Source organism: Sycon ciliatum, chromosome 2, assembly GCF_964019385.1.
Source record: "Sycon ciliatum chromosome 2, ocSycCili1.1, whole genome shotgun sequence".
Classification (NCBI taxonomy): Eukaryota; Metazoa; Porifera; class Calcarea; order Leucosolenida; family Sycettidae; genus Sycon; species Sycon ciliatum.
In genome coordinates, this window is record NC_088644.1 from 12,684,911 (window position 1) to 12,699,523 (window position 14,613).

Consider the following 14,613-nt stretch of genomic DNA (forward strand, 5'->3'; position numbering starts at 1 on the left):
CGCGACCTACCAGGTCAGATTTCAGATAGGCTGGTACTTCAACTTCATACTAGCAACCAGGGAGTCGTAAAATACCATTCCCATTTTACGACTCCATGGAGTGATAGCAACACTCGGACATTTGCCAGGGAGCCTGAGTCGTCAGTCTTCGACGAGAGTCCCTGGTTGACACATAGTCATTACGCGATCCGGCGAACCAGCTTACCAAGGGCTTGTCGTCCCCTACTGCCCTAGCCTACCAGCTGCTGGCCTAGGCTAGGCGCCTGGCCAGCTGGGCGCCATATGGCCTTTTATGGGCCCGATCGCCGAAAGCAAAAAGACAGAAAAAGAAAGATTCTACGTAAAATGGCGCTAAATTCCAAAGGAGCACGCACGTGCGGAACTCGCGCATGCATCGTCCACCCGATATGTGCACGCGTGGTGCACCGCGTACCGGTGATCTACGTAGATCTATCTACGTGCTACGACCAGTCGACACTAGTGCACTGCTCATTGATCACTCAAAGAAAAAGCCTTGCTCTCACTCATCACATGCACATGCATGCGGCCTGCGTGCTTGACTTGAGATCGAGAGACTCAGAGTGTAGCCTGTTTTGAAACTGGAAAACAAAGGCGAACTCCACGCGTAGATTCTACACGGTCACCAGATAGACGCCGCTGCTCGTGCATGTAGCAAACCGACTGTTTTGTTTGTTCCCGAAACAAAGCACTTTCTGACTTGTTCTTGTGCTATCTCCACTTTTATGTGTATTGTTCAAGGAGTTGAGTTGCTCTCTGTGCATCTTCTTTGAGAGCTGGCTTGAAAACTTTGAACTGAGCATGAGTAGGGCCAGGGGTTGAGGCTAAAAATGTTCAACCAATTCAAATATGAGAAATCGAAAATGGCTGACAAAATCTTTTCAGTGAGAGATGAAGAAGACGACGACGGTGGCTCTTCCGACACAGAGTCTTGGTCGGGCACACCGCCAGACACTCCACCTCCACTAATCCGTCGGGCGCCCATCACCACCATACCTGAGACACCACCCGAGAACTGGTGCAAAGTCTCGAACACTCACTCGGAGAGGTCGCAGCCTTGTGCCAGCAATGTCCCGTCCTTCTACGGGGTGCATAGCTCAACTATCAACAACTCATCATCGTCAGCAAGAGCCACGGCTGGTATGAGCGCTTCGAGTAGCAGCAGGAAGCCTGCTCCGATACGGTTGTCTTTCAAAGAGAAGAGCAGCACTGCCAGCAGTGAAAATGGAACAACGGACAGCAAAGCTGCTGCTCGCTCCGGGAAGTCTCTTGACGTGATGCGTTTAGTGGAAATGTTCCCCGAAACTGAGCCGAGTCATCTGCAAGAAGTGCTCGATGGCTGTGAAGGCAACGTGGAGGCAGCTGTTGGAAAGCTGCTGGCTGAAGACGGTGAGTATTTGACTTGTGCTTACTTACATAAAATATGTGGATGACTGACGACATGTGGAATTCAAAAGGGATTTCCCCTTTCTTCTGCATACTATAATACCAAGAGTAGATAAACAAGAGTGTGCAACTCCGGATGGATTGGCCCACGGCGGAATTTTTTGTTGACGTAATCTTTTCGACGACGCACGCGCTGCGAGCCTTTTGGAGAGTTTTCCCTCGTGCACTTGGCTGGGCTTTACACTACAAGGTCGGTGCCCAGCACGTGCTCTCACACTGATCTGCGGCAAAGCCGCGTTTCTCTGAAAAAAGGTGACGTAAACAAAAAATTCCGCCGTGGGCGCGGGGTATCTGCAGATTGTGCAGGAGAGATCCGGAGTTGCACACTCTTGTTTATCTACTCTTGATAATACTGTGGCATTCTGAATATGAGTCTGTGACGCTACAAAGTACAATGCTAATGTGACGTCCAAGGGGTTGGCTTCTCATACGGATCGTTTGGCTTTGCTTCGTAAAGACTATTTGCTGTGAGACCAAAGCGTATGGTTCGCCAGGCGACCTCTATTCTATCGGCTTGGCTCTGCTAGTTGTTGTTGTATTATGCGATGCGAAGCTGGGCTTCTAGTAAATCTATAATACTGTGGAGGCCTTATAATTATGTAACGAAGTGCTAAATCAAGCGACTTAAATTAAAGAGGAGATATCTGTCGTTAAAATAGACCACGTTATACATACAGGCAACTTGGCTAATAACGACTGCGGATATAACGACTGCGGATATAACGACAATTGGCGAATAACGACAGAATTTCCATGCCCAGAGCAAAGTCCATACTACCTGTATACCTATAATGAGACTTCGGGTATGACGACACTTCGCGAATAAGGACGCTTTTCTGATGCCCGGCCGAGTGTCGTTTCGCGCAAAGTTGACTGTAAATCGATACTTATACTGTTGCTGGTGAGCGTTGAGAATGAGTTAGTATTGTTACCTTTGGTATACGTATCTGGTCAATTTTAGGAAATCGTTATATTTGCGGCTCGTTAGAATAGTGGCTTTTACAGTACTACATGGTAGGGTCTATGTATGTCAGACAAACTTTCTTACTTAGTGTGGTGCGCCGCATTCTGATGATCATGTCGCTGAGGCTAGTTCGAGATCCATGCATACATTCCGAGTGAAAATGGTTGATAATAGTGGAGCCCAGCTGATTGGGAAGTGGTGCATTGTGGCCTCTCCAAACAAGACGATTCAATTCAGCAAGGCGAGGACGATTCCTTCTGAAATTTCATTGCTGCCCGACTTTCGGCAGTCCCCTTTCTAGCGTTTAAAGTGAGCACATACAATGTGCGAGCATCATGTGGAAGAGTCAGCGTGAGCACAGCAAAGCTAATTTAATTGCTGCTTAAATTGCAACATGTACGAGGGTGCATGGCTGGATGCGGTCAGTTGGGGGAAGCACCGCACTGACTGGAGTCACCTAGTAGGTTTTGTAATTTTGGGCAGGATTGCTTTGTGCTCGTGGATGCTAATGAACAAGAATGGATAGATGCGGCTAGCCTGCGCCATAAGTCGAGGCCTGACCTAGACAAAGAATGAATGGCTAAACACCACCGTTGCTGATTTGCTGTTTCTTACTGCCACACTAGGAGAGTCTCCTATGCCAGCCTTGGTGCCATGCGGGAAACGACGTCGCCTTGTGTCAGGTGATTCAGATGATGGCGGTGACGTGGTGGTTGCATCTTCAGCGGTCACGGCTGCTAAGCGTTCGCGCCGCATCTCGTCGGCGGACAATGGATCGATGTCGCTGCGAATCAGCCCACGCAGCACACGCTCTGTGTCCATTGACGAGAGTCCCATTGGCAGGAAGCCCCGCGGTCGGCGTGCATTCCTGGCTGCTAGCGATGACGAAGACGAGAATGGCGGCGGTACTGGTGCTGGTCTTATTATGGTCAGCGAAGACGACGAGAACACTGAAGAGTATTACGTGGACAACTGGATGCACGTGCGCAAGGATCACGTTCTTCACTTCCTCAACACGGCCAAGGGCCAGAAGATGGCCACGGTGATGAAGGTCAGCTATGTCAAGCAAATGCGTAGCCGACGACCGTTCGCTTCCTGGGAAATGTTTGTGAGTACATTGAATATGATATAATTTATACTGGTGGCAGGTGTGATATCACGTTTGTACCTATTCCATTGGGGTAAAAGATTCCCCTGTTTTCTACTACGATACATATACTTTGAATGCTAGCCTCTCTTGGTTTCCATCAGCTTGCTTATTGTAAGTGTTGAATCTCTAACGAGGTACCCAGTTTATAATCTTTGTGTGTCGTTAGAGTTCTCTGTTCTGGAGATAGAAAACACGAGTGTGTGATGGCAGGGGTCATTAACTTTAAGACTCGTTATTGCATCAACTCTTTACAGTATTAAATTAAACATTATTCTTGGAAGAAATTTAAAATTTGGACTTCACGGAGAAATTCAAACTAATTTCCTATTCTTGGAAGAATTATGACAATCAGATGCTCTTCACCTTTCTATCAATGCGTGAATGAGTGAATATATGGAAGAGGGCTTACAGCTACACTGTACAACCTCTTGTGATAAAACAGTGTTGTCCCCTGTGCTTGCTTGTGTCTGTCTGCTTGTCTTATGTCTGCCCTATATCTGTGCTTGTGTGGGTCTGTCTGTCTGTCTATCTGTCTTATTCCCGCATTGTATCTGTGTTCAGCTTGAGCAGCTGGCTGATGCAAAGATACCTGAGGAGGTGAGGAATAGGAATGTTTAAAGCGAGTCTTTGTTGGCACGGCAATGGACAGAGAGTGGTCATTGCCGTGCGTGTATCGGCTGTTGTGCAATACTACATGTAGTATATGAACTGAATTGACAGTGGGTTGGAGAAATGAAGTTCTGGGTTTTTCAGCCAGGAACATTGCGCCATGAGACGATAACTACAATTTGCAACCAGGGGTGTAGCCAGCTTTGTGTGTACCGTACTGTCTTGTATAAAAGCCTGTTTTGAACACAAGCCTGATTTTCTAGATGCAACGTCGGCACATAAGCCTGGCTTTAGTGCTGCCATACATTGAAATACTCCTCATAAAATCAATGTTGGATGCTCTACAGAATGGCATTATTAGCACTGAGTTGTAGACTTGAACATGTCACTTGCACAGTTGTGATGGTCATGCCCTGCTCTTTTCAACTCTGTGCATCACGTGTCGGCATTCTTCTGTTGGGATTCTGGTTGTTTGCAGCGCATCATTCCGAAAGTGCACGTCCTTGTTGAAGACATCCTGGTCATGCGGACACTGATGGAGAAGTGTGACCGCGTGTCCAAGCGCTTGAAAAGCCTCTTCGATAACAGTGTAGGTGAAATGCTCTGTTGGGCACTGTCTGTCATTCAAAAATACTCTACATGATGAATTTTGCAATGCTTTATTTGCTCAATCTGCGGACAGATTTATTTATTTATGATGTATGATGGTTCAGAGTGTGGACAGGGATTATGTTAGGCTCTGGGTCCTAAGGCAAATATTCTAATTGAGATTCTACACTAGTATGTTGTGTGTATGTGGCTACATGGGATTATACGAAGTGGACTAAGGCGGTGTGCTGTCTTGTCCTGTTTTCTTGTTCTCAGGGTAGAGCCTCACACCTTCTTCCCCAGCCTAAGAATCTCAATACCAAGTAAGGGACTGTCTTGTAGACTTGGAAACAGAAGAATAGTTCTGTCTTTGCAACAATAGTCTTCACCTCTGAAAATGTACATACATATCGCTCGCCTAAAGCCTGTGAAAATATGAAGTAAAACTGTCTCTACTCCGAAGTTTCATGGAACAATGCTATCATCAAGAGACTGCCTGTGTGTGTGTGTGTGTGTGTGTGTGTGTGTTTCAGTTTATCTCGCTCCGTCTCTTTCTCTCTCTCTTTCTCTCTCTCTCTCTCTCTCTCTCTCTCTCTCTCTCTCTCTCTCTCTCTCTCTCTCTCTCTCTCTCTCTCTCTCTCTATCTATCTATCTCTATCTATCTATCTCTCTCTATCTATCTATCTATCTATCTATCTACCTATCTCTATCTCTCTATCTCTCTCTCTCCCTCTCACACACACACACACACACACACACACACACACACACACACACACACACACACACACACACACACACACACACACACACACACACACACACACACACACACACACACACACACACACACACACACAAACACATACACATGCACATACACATGCACATACACACACGTCTATACATCCATTTACTTTTTCACTGGGTCTTTTTGTTGAATATCTGGACACGTGCTCATGAATAGTTTGATTTATTCCCGTAGCTATGCAGAAGACGTTACTTCAGTAATGTCTGGCGCTTGCCAGGGTCCACACAGCTTTAATTTGGTATTTGTTTGTTTGTGTGTTTGTGTCACGCCTGGCGCTATCCGTATCTGACGGCAAAAAAGCATAGGATGTTATACATTTTTCAATTCTCTTTTTTTTTCAGGCATATCCTGGGATTCGAACCCGCACTATCGCCCTACATGCATTCCCCCATACACTTCGCATTCATACCCATTCTTCCAAGTTGCTTCACGTTATAATCTTGCGTTTGAAAGCCCTATTTGAATATTGCGGGCAGCTGTATGTGGCCAGCTGTGTTTGATGGTACGGTACGGTACGGGAGACGGTGTCGTATTACCCTCGATCGTACCTGTCCCGTACCTATCCCCTACCGTACAGTGCCATCAAAGACGGCTGGCCACAATGCATATTCAAATAGGGCTTTCAAATGCAAGATCACAATGTGAAACAACTTGGAAGAATTAGTATGTATGCGAAGTGTATCGGGGGATGCATGCAGGTCGCGCGAAAGTGCGGGTTCGAATCCCAGGTTATGTCTTAAAAAAAAGGATTTTTTTAAAGAATTTATAACATCCCTCACGGCTGTCAAGAAGCGGCAACTTAGAAAGATGGCGTCGGTTCGAGATGGCATGGTAACCGCGCACGTGCCGTGCACGCGTGGTCCGTGACTTGCTCATGTATGCACGCAAATGCAAGTCACAAACTCACAAAGATCGTCTTTGCATTTGGAGAAAATATCTTCGACTCTCTTTGGAGGTTGGCGAGGTTTGCCTAATCTTTACTTGATTGCGATGCCGGTATGTCCTGTCAATAATTAGAACAAAGAGAGCTGATGATCGCTTCATTGCTGAGCAGAAGTAACAATCAACTCTCCTCATGTCCTCAGTGCGAAAGGCAGACGACTGCAGTTCCACAACGCTCATTTCACGATGATGGAAACAATAATCGTGTACTAGTACACACTTGGACCATTTGGTCATCCCTATTCTAGCCGCTAGTCCGTCCAGCATGCAGATATTGACTATTACGATAAGGACAACTGCGTGAACGAGGGCTCGCCCAGCAAATACAATTCAAGTCGTGACTCCAGTCAAGAATTAGGGTCTTTACTCGAGAACTTCACAAATACAGGCCAAGGCACCCCACAAAACTGATAGATGGCATGAACGAAAGACAAATAGGCTAGACAAAGTGTCCCAAGTGATTGAAAACAGCAGATCTACCAAATAAGACAGCTACAAGTGCCTAAACAACAATTCCCATACAGTAGAGAGAAGTATCAGGCAGAATGAAAGCCTTGGAAGTGCACAAATACAGCCACGACCGCCACAAAAATTGGACGACCGCCACAAAAAAATTCTCATTGCTCTACCTCCTTGAAGGGTGAAAGTTACCAGTTATCCTATAGCGATGTCAGTTTATGCCTGTTGGAACCCCCCCCCCCCCCCCCCCCCCACAGCCCGCACGAAATACCTTTCAAATAATTCCAGGATGCAATTGCAGCTCCAGACAGGAGGAAGAAGAACACCGTGAAAAATAACGGCAACGATGCCCAAACTCTCGGGAAACGGCTGAAGTCTTCCTGAAGATGTTAACATTGAATAGCCATCGATTACCAGCGTGGTTTGGTGACTTTAGAACTGTTTTGGGACTTAGAACGAAGCGATATCTCAAATTTGATGGAATTGTTACCTGTCAAATGCGTGGGCGAGCAGGCCAGCTGACTGGTTATGCATGAGCATGCATTGATTTTTCATGGTTCACATGCAGAAAACTAAGTTGCCGCGATCCAAGTGCAGCTAACAGCCGTGCCCTATGCTTTTTTTTTGTCTAGGTCATCAAGGCAAAAAAGCATAGCGTAGGGCCCTGAGCTTCCAAGCTCTCTCGTTTTACACTCATGCCTCCATTATCTGGACCCCGAAGTTATGGCCACTTCGGTCTACCGGGCACCCTTTGGGAGAGTTCGAGTGGAAATATTACTACTCTTTGTCACTTTTTTGTGGAACTAGTGACGGCATATGTCAAATTTGTTGCCTTTCCCCATCAAAATGTATGTGTTTCTGAGTTACGAACATTTCAAAGTTACGGGCAGTGCCCGGTCCCGGACTACCCGGATAAGCGAGGTATGAGTGTAGTTGTTTCTCACCTGCATCTACCGTAAAGTCTTGTATAAAAGCCGCAGCTTCTATGACTTTCTTGGTGAAATTTTGACGGCTTCTATATGAGACAGGCTTCTATACAAGACAGGTATTTCTATGTATGTCAACACTAACACCAGGCTTATGTGTGATTTGATGGGCCCAAAATTACGGCTTCTATTCGAGGGCGGCTTCTATTCAAGTGCGGCTTTTATACAAGACTTTACGGTAATTGGTAGATTCACATACTTACAATTCCTTGTGTTTCACTTCTCCAACTGCTGTTGCTGCTGTGTATGTTTTGGCTATGTCTTCATTCATCCACTAGTATGACATTGACAACGTACCAGCGGATTGGCTTAACGTGGATGGTGCAGCTATACAAAGAGGAGGTCAATGGTATTTTGGCTGATGAAATGGTTAGTGCGCCCATGCAAAGCTACAGACACACACACACACACACATGCACACCTTTGCCGTTGACCCCCCATCTCCAGTGGAGATGATAGGCTACTGAGTTGGGCAGTACTTGAGGTGACGCTTCAAATCGCCACTTCTTCTAAACGCTCTGCCGCATGCGCAGTGAAAGTCCTTCGGTGCCGGGAGAGGAAGACGATGTTGATGGACCCGCCTGCGCCATTCCGGGCTATCTTGTGCGAGCCGGTACCACTCGGACTCCGGAATATCCAGTAAGCGCGGATCACCGACAATCGTGTCTCGCCAACGCTTCTTTGGCCCATGCCGTGCACACACATACACAAACACACACACACACACACACACTTGTATTCTGCTAGACTACAGTTCTGATGCTGCTCGTCCATCCACTAATACGTGCTCTTGTCTTGTGTGCTTGTGTTCCGCAGGGCCTTGGTAAGACTGTGCAAGCTATAGCGTACCTTGCACAGCTCATGTGCAACAAAGTGGCTGGCCCATACTTAATAGCCGTGCCTAGCTCCACCATTGGTAAGCCATTTCTATGCTTTTGCTGTTTCTTGTAGCGTCCATTAGTTATGGGCCTAATCCTGTCAGTCCTTCCAGTATGGAATGGACTGCTAACAGGCACTAATTTTAGGGTTCACGGATTGGCATGCTAGCGTCGCCAGCTACATCATGCACGTGACAGGGGCGTGCATAATACTGTCCCACACAATCGGTCAGTGCTCAAATCGCATTTTCCCATCAATATCACTCACTTTCAACTCTACGGGATTCATTACGGTTGGCTCAAACTGCCTGAATTTTTGAATCCACACGCACGAAAGACGTTCCAAGACTTCCACCGTTCGTATTTTTTCAAACGAGTTCCGGGTTTTCCAGTAACTTTGGCCAAAGTTCGGCTAAAAAAACAGGGGGAGCCGTTGCGTTTCCGTAAAATACTGAACGGTAGAAGGATAGCCAAGGTCGAGAGCAAAACAACAAGCCATTATTTGTCAAAATCGAACAAGAAACGGCTCAGCGCATCTATTTTCCGTGCACGCGCGCGCGTACTTTGGCCGACAAGGTGTGGAGAATTTCTGAAGAAGAAGAAAAACAAGAGCAGCAGCGCTCGGAACAGCCGTGCTGGATACTTCCAATCCCGACGATGGAGCGTGTTGGCTGTCGTGAGCTGCTGAAACGACCATGACATTTCTTTTTCTTTGTATACCCTACATATCTTGACGTGCCCTAGCTCAGTTTCGGCCTCTTTACAGGAAGAATATTTTCTTCCATGGCATCAGCGGCCAAACAGCAAGAAGAGCAACAGATCGAGATTTGCAGGGCAAACAAAGGATGCGTGCAGCTACATCTAGTCAGGTTCGATGCAGCTGCGCTTTGCCAGAACCTCAGCAGATAAGAAAAGACGACAGAGTGTCTCAGATGGAACTGGATCTTTCGCCAAGACCGCCACCGCTGCCATCATCAAGTCCAGGTCAGTCAGAAAAATGCAAAGCCCGAGTGAAGTGAAGCCACTGAAGCCAAGGAAAAATTCGAAAAGTACGCTCTCCGGCTAGACTTCGAGTCGATATTTTTTTACTTCGATAGGCGCTGTCGCGGCCTGTACAGGCTGTAGCGCGCGTCCATAATCCAAAATGGAGGCGCACGTGACGGGTGCTTTTAGTGGCAAGCCGTGAACCCTAAATTTCGTACATAAAGAAGATTGAGTTCGGTGGATTTTCGTAGTTGCAACACGAGTTCAGTGGCCTCTTTCAGTAAGGGGTCATCGCTGAGGTTGTTTCTCATTTCTGAAACGAACATGCATGTGCAGCACCATGGATTCATGTACAACATGTACAGTATCGGTCGACTTGCAATCCCCCCCCCCCCCCCACCCAATGAACCATGTTCATTTCAGCGACGACCAAACCTTTCCAGCAACCCCAAAGGCAAAGCTAAGTAAACACCGGTTTCATTTGTCTTTGTGTGTATGTGCATGCGTCTGCGCTCGTGTGTGTTCTATGCTTGATGCTGATAGAGAACTGGGAGCGAGAGATTGCACTCTGGTGTCCGGACATGAACGACAAGTTGCTGAGTTACAGAGGTGAGTATGGTAGCTGGAACTATGCCAAGTGTACTGCGGTGCTACAGTGTTGGCCGAAGAAATCCAACCTCATGAATAAAATAACACCGGGCACTGCGCAGCCCTAGCACTACACACGGTGGTCTGTGCACTCGAACTCGGCGCTACTTTATTCATGAGGTTGGATTGGATTTCTCTGGCCAGCACTGTAGTATTGTTCTGAACATTGCAGAATGGAAGTCTAGTTTCTAGTTGTTGATAACTCTTGATTGCATGTTCTGCCCACAGGTTCACAGCCCGAGCGCTTGGGACTTCAAGAAGAGCTTCGTGCCAACCCTGGCTACTACCAAGTGGTCCTGACAAGGTCTGCAAGTCAGTCTGTGCTTGTTGTTTCTGTTCGTGAAATGTGCGTGACTTGTTTTCCGTCATTTTGCATCTATATGTGCTTGCCTCGTTTTTGCCTTCTTCGTGGCGTGTGACTGAGTGACGCAAGGTTAACACTCTGTGCGCTGCAGTTTGAGGTCCATGTACATGAACGCCTTGTTACTGTCTAAGTCACATAACTGAATGTATTGTTGGAGGCACTCGCATTTTGACTCACCCTACCCACGTGCAATCCCAACATAGGGGCACTTCCCCTTTACACACGTTGATCCATGTGTCTCCTTTGCCCGTGGGCTGGAAGTGCAGGTCTCCGCTGTCCAGATAGAATACTGTTCTTTCAATTTACTTCTTTCTGTGCTCAGCTATACAACTTGCACTGGCAATTACGACCGCAAGTTTCTGCGTCATTGTAACTTCACGGTGTGCGTTCTGGACGAGGGGCACATGCTCAAGAATATGGTCTCCCAGCGCTATGCGTACATGTCCCGTATCTGTGTAAGTTGCCCTGCCTGAGAAGGCCAGGGTGCTCATGGCACAAATGTGTAATTTGTGCTCCGTGTGTGTGCAAGCGTTTCTGCACTTTGAATTTAGCTGTGTGGGATGCCATGTGCAGACTGGTGACTTGTGATCTTTGACTTTGGCACGGAGTGGTGGTAGACCGCAGTGCAGTGAGAAAACCTATCGGCACAGCACTGTGCATGTGCCGTAGCGACGCGCATTTAACCCTTTATTGGCCGGCCCATACATTGATCGAACACCGATGTTCGATGGGGTAGGTATTTTGAAATTATCGTAACTTGGTCAAATCTCGGTCTTTCGGAGAGATCAAAATATGTAGGTCGAAGAGAAAACTCTCAGCTGTCGCCTCGAACAATTTTCGAAGCGATACAAAGAGCGGTTCTTGAGTTATAGCACTCGAAATGTTGGTCCCGGGAAATTTGCGCTCAGAGTGCGATGCCTGGGTCAACGACCGGGATTTTCCCTGCTTACGTCACCTGTTGACAAGGCTACACCGATTCAACTTCAAAAGCTGGTTCCCGGGAGTCTCTACGAAAAACTTTGAGTTTGATACGAGCAACAGGAGTGAAATGGTGGATAGAGATAGATCTTGAGCGTGAGCCCAGCGCTGGTGGGCCTTCGCTGGCTTGCAGAGCTGGGCCAGTGCATCCCGTGGAGTCGAGTGTACGCTCATTGCGCTCCTCTCACCAAGGCCTTTCCAGGATGCCCAAGATCGTGGAATTTGTCCAGTGCAAACTAAAGTTACGTCCAATTTAGGTACAGGTTTGGCGATTGCGTGGGCTTGTTTGTATTTTAATCGGCCAATAAAGGGTTAAGTGCATGTGCCTATATCCGGGCATCAGCGCACCCTCACAGATAAGCGCATGGGTCTTTATGTGCGTCACTATGGTACCTTTACTCTCTGTCAGCGATTCCGATCACTGTCACTCTGACCGTGTCACTGTGTTCACTGTGTTCTCTGTGTTCTTTCCCGTGTGTGCGGCGGCGCGTAGCCAACAAGACGTCTCTTGCTGACCGGCACCCCGCTACAGAACAACCTCACGGAGCTGCTCTCTCTTCTCCACTTCACAATGCCCGACATCTTCAGTCCGACTCAGGAGTGCATTCGCAGGCTATTCTCGACGGCATCCGGAAAGGTACAGTCACTGCTGAAGTGTGTTTCTTAGCTGCCGGACTAATGGATACTAATAGTACAGCCGTGAAAAATTAGGCCAACTCTATGCATGGCATATTATCTTCTGATCTTATCCCATGGTCCCTGTAGTGAGTAGTTCTCATACATGCTTGGTGTGCATGGTGTATACATGCTTGATGTGTATGGTGTAACCTGCAAAGAACCATGCAGTGTTTTACCGTGTGTACGCCACACGCCAGCCCGTGTTTGTTTGTAGCATGAGGGTCACATCAAACTGGGAGATGGCAATGTTGTCAATATATATAATTTTTACGTTGGATTTCAATCATTTGTCATGCACCACTGTTACGTGTAGACTGCTCAAGAGGGGGGTCACATCAAACTGAGAGATGGCAATGTTGTCAATATAATTTTTACATTTGATTTCAATCCTTTGCCATGCACCACTGTAGACTGCTCAAGACGAGGGTGATGGCAGCGTGGATAGTGACGATGTGGACAAGATTGCGCGCACTGCTCACCACATCATGCAGCCGTTTGTCTTGCGCCGGCTGAAGGCTGATGTAAGGCTTGTGTGTGTGTGGGGGGGGGGGGGATCAGGGAGTGGTGTGTTTATTAACACTTCTACAGGTTATGTGGTATGAAATGAGACTAAATAATGTTGTGTACGAGTTGGTGGTAGTGACGTCGGCGGTAATACACAGAAAGTTGGTTGCTCGCAGCATCTGGGCTGGCTATTTTCATGCCGACTTGACATTGACTGACTCACAACTGCCATGCAGAGCACACAAGAAGCCGATTGTGGCGGCAAGAAACGGGAGCATCCGTCGAAAAATATTCTCGGAGACAAAAAAAAGTGTGATAACACTGCAGAACAAACTTCACGCTCTTTACAAACAGCGTTTTTGAAAGTTATCTGGCAGTGTGCCTAGTCGACTGTTCTATGGGTGTCTCGTGTGCAGGCGCGAGTCAGTCAGGTCAAGTCAGCGTGGAAAGCGCAAGCTCGAACGTTGCGAACAACCGTCTTAAAATGATGAGTCTTGATTCCTAGTACACTGTAGTTCCTCATTTGCCAACTTGCATGGTATAACTTCAGCAAAATCATAGCTTCCTGTATCGCTTTTGGCTGTTCATCATCATAGGCAACACTCAACCATTTCCACTGGTCTTCCTGTTTAGATCTTTGCTAGGCTTTGGAACTGGGAGTAGTAAAGTACCGGCAGTTTACTACTCCCTACTCTGGACACATGCTCAGCTGCTTGCGTCAGTTTGTACACCTGGTGTCTATCTACAATCTATGTCTTACTACTGAGTTCCTAGTACAGTCGTCCCTCTCTAATCCGGCACTTGTTTATCCGGAACCCTTGCCAACCGGCGCACTTTCTGACGAAACCGATTTTTTTCGTTCAATTCCTACATCTTAATCCGGCACTTGAATTCCGCCTCCGGCAGTGACTTTTTGAAACGAATCGCTCAAACTGCACGTAGTTTGATTTCATAATCCGGCAGTCGTAAATCGCGTACCGTACAGGTGCACTCCTTGCCAGGCCAGGCTGCAGGCTAGGCAAGTCTGGTCAATGTTGTCCAGGAGACAACGGCAGTCAACCATACTTTCTTATTTTAGCAAGGAGTAGTGTCCTGCCAATTTTCAGTTGTGATTGTGTGCGTGTGTGTGCAAGAGTACATATGAACATGTTATCTGTTTTACTTTATCACTGTGTATATTCCCGGAGAACAATTGAGAATATAAAGCCGTGCACCAAATACTTGGGTCGACACGGAAAAACCCTGCGTTTTGACGTACATATGATACATGCATGCAATTGGGTAGGGCCGGGTCAGAGGGCAGGATTTCTTAATCCAGCACCCTCGTTAATCCAGCAGAAAACGCTGTAGCAAAAGGTGCCGGATTAGAGAGGGACGACTGTACTACTAGGTTTAGCATGTTGCTTTTCAGGTAGTGTTGGTGACCCCTTTTTTGTTTACACGGATGGTTGGACGTGGACGAGTTGTCGGGAGGAGGCACGTGCCTAAAATCAGGAGTTCATTTAAAAAATTGTGTTCATGGAAATGATGGCAATGATTTGAAAGGCGTGTACGTTTTTGATTGCTGTTTGGCAACGCACTCCTGGCATAGTGTTGCTTGTGGTGA

The 14,613-nt window shown here is 47.1% G+C and overlaps 1 protein-coding gene across 1 annotated transcript in view; it reads left to right on the top strand.

The window, feature by feature from the left end:
* Window positions 1-606: 606 nt before the first annotated feature.
* Window positions 607-14,613, top strand: part of LOC135808775 (SWI/SNF-related matrix-associated actin-dependent regulator of chromatin subfamily A containing DEAD/H box 1 homolog) — a 19,251-nt gene continuing 5,244 nt past the window's right edge. The window contains exons 1-12 of the mRNA XM_065322004.1: window positions 607-1,407; window positions 3,055-3,536; window positions 4,140-4,175; window positions 4,666-4,776; window positions 5,052-5,098; window positions 8,252-8,342; window positions 8,790-8,889; window positions 10,379-10,444; window positions 10,712-10,787; window positions 11,170-11,302; window positions 12,319-12,462; window positions 12,914-13,024. Coding sequence (XP_065178076.1) covers window positions 849-1,407; window positions 3,055-3,536; window positions 4,140-4,175; window positions 4,666-4,776; window positions 5,052-5,098; window positions 8,252-8,342; window positions 8,790-8,889; window positions 10,379-10,444; window positions 10,712-10,787; window positions 11,170-11,302; window positions 12,319-12,462; window positions 12,914-13,024 — 1,956 coding nt within the window. The 5' untranslated portion in view covers window positions 607-848. The remainder of the gene's footprint in view (window positions 1,408-3,054; window positions 3,537-4,139; window positions 4,176-4,665; window positions 4,777-5,051; window positions 5,099-8,251; window positions 8,343-8,789; window positions 8,890-10,378; window positions 10,445-10,711; window positions 10,788-11,169; window positions 11,303-12,318; window positions 12,463-12,913; window positions 13,025-14,613) is intronic.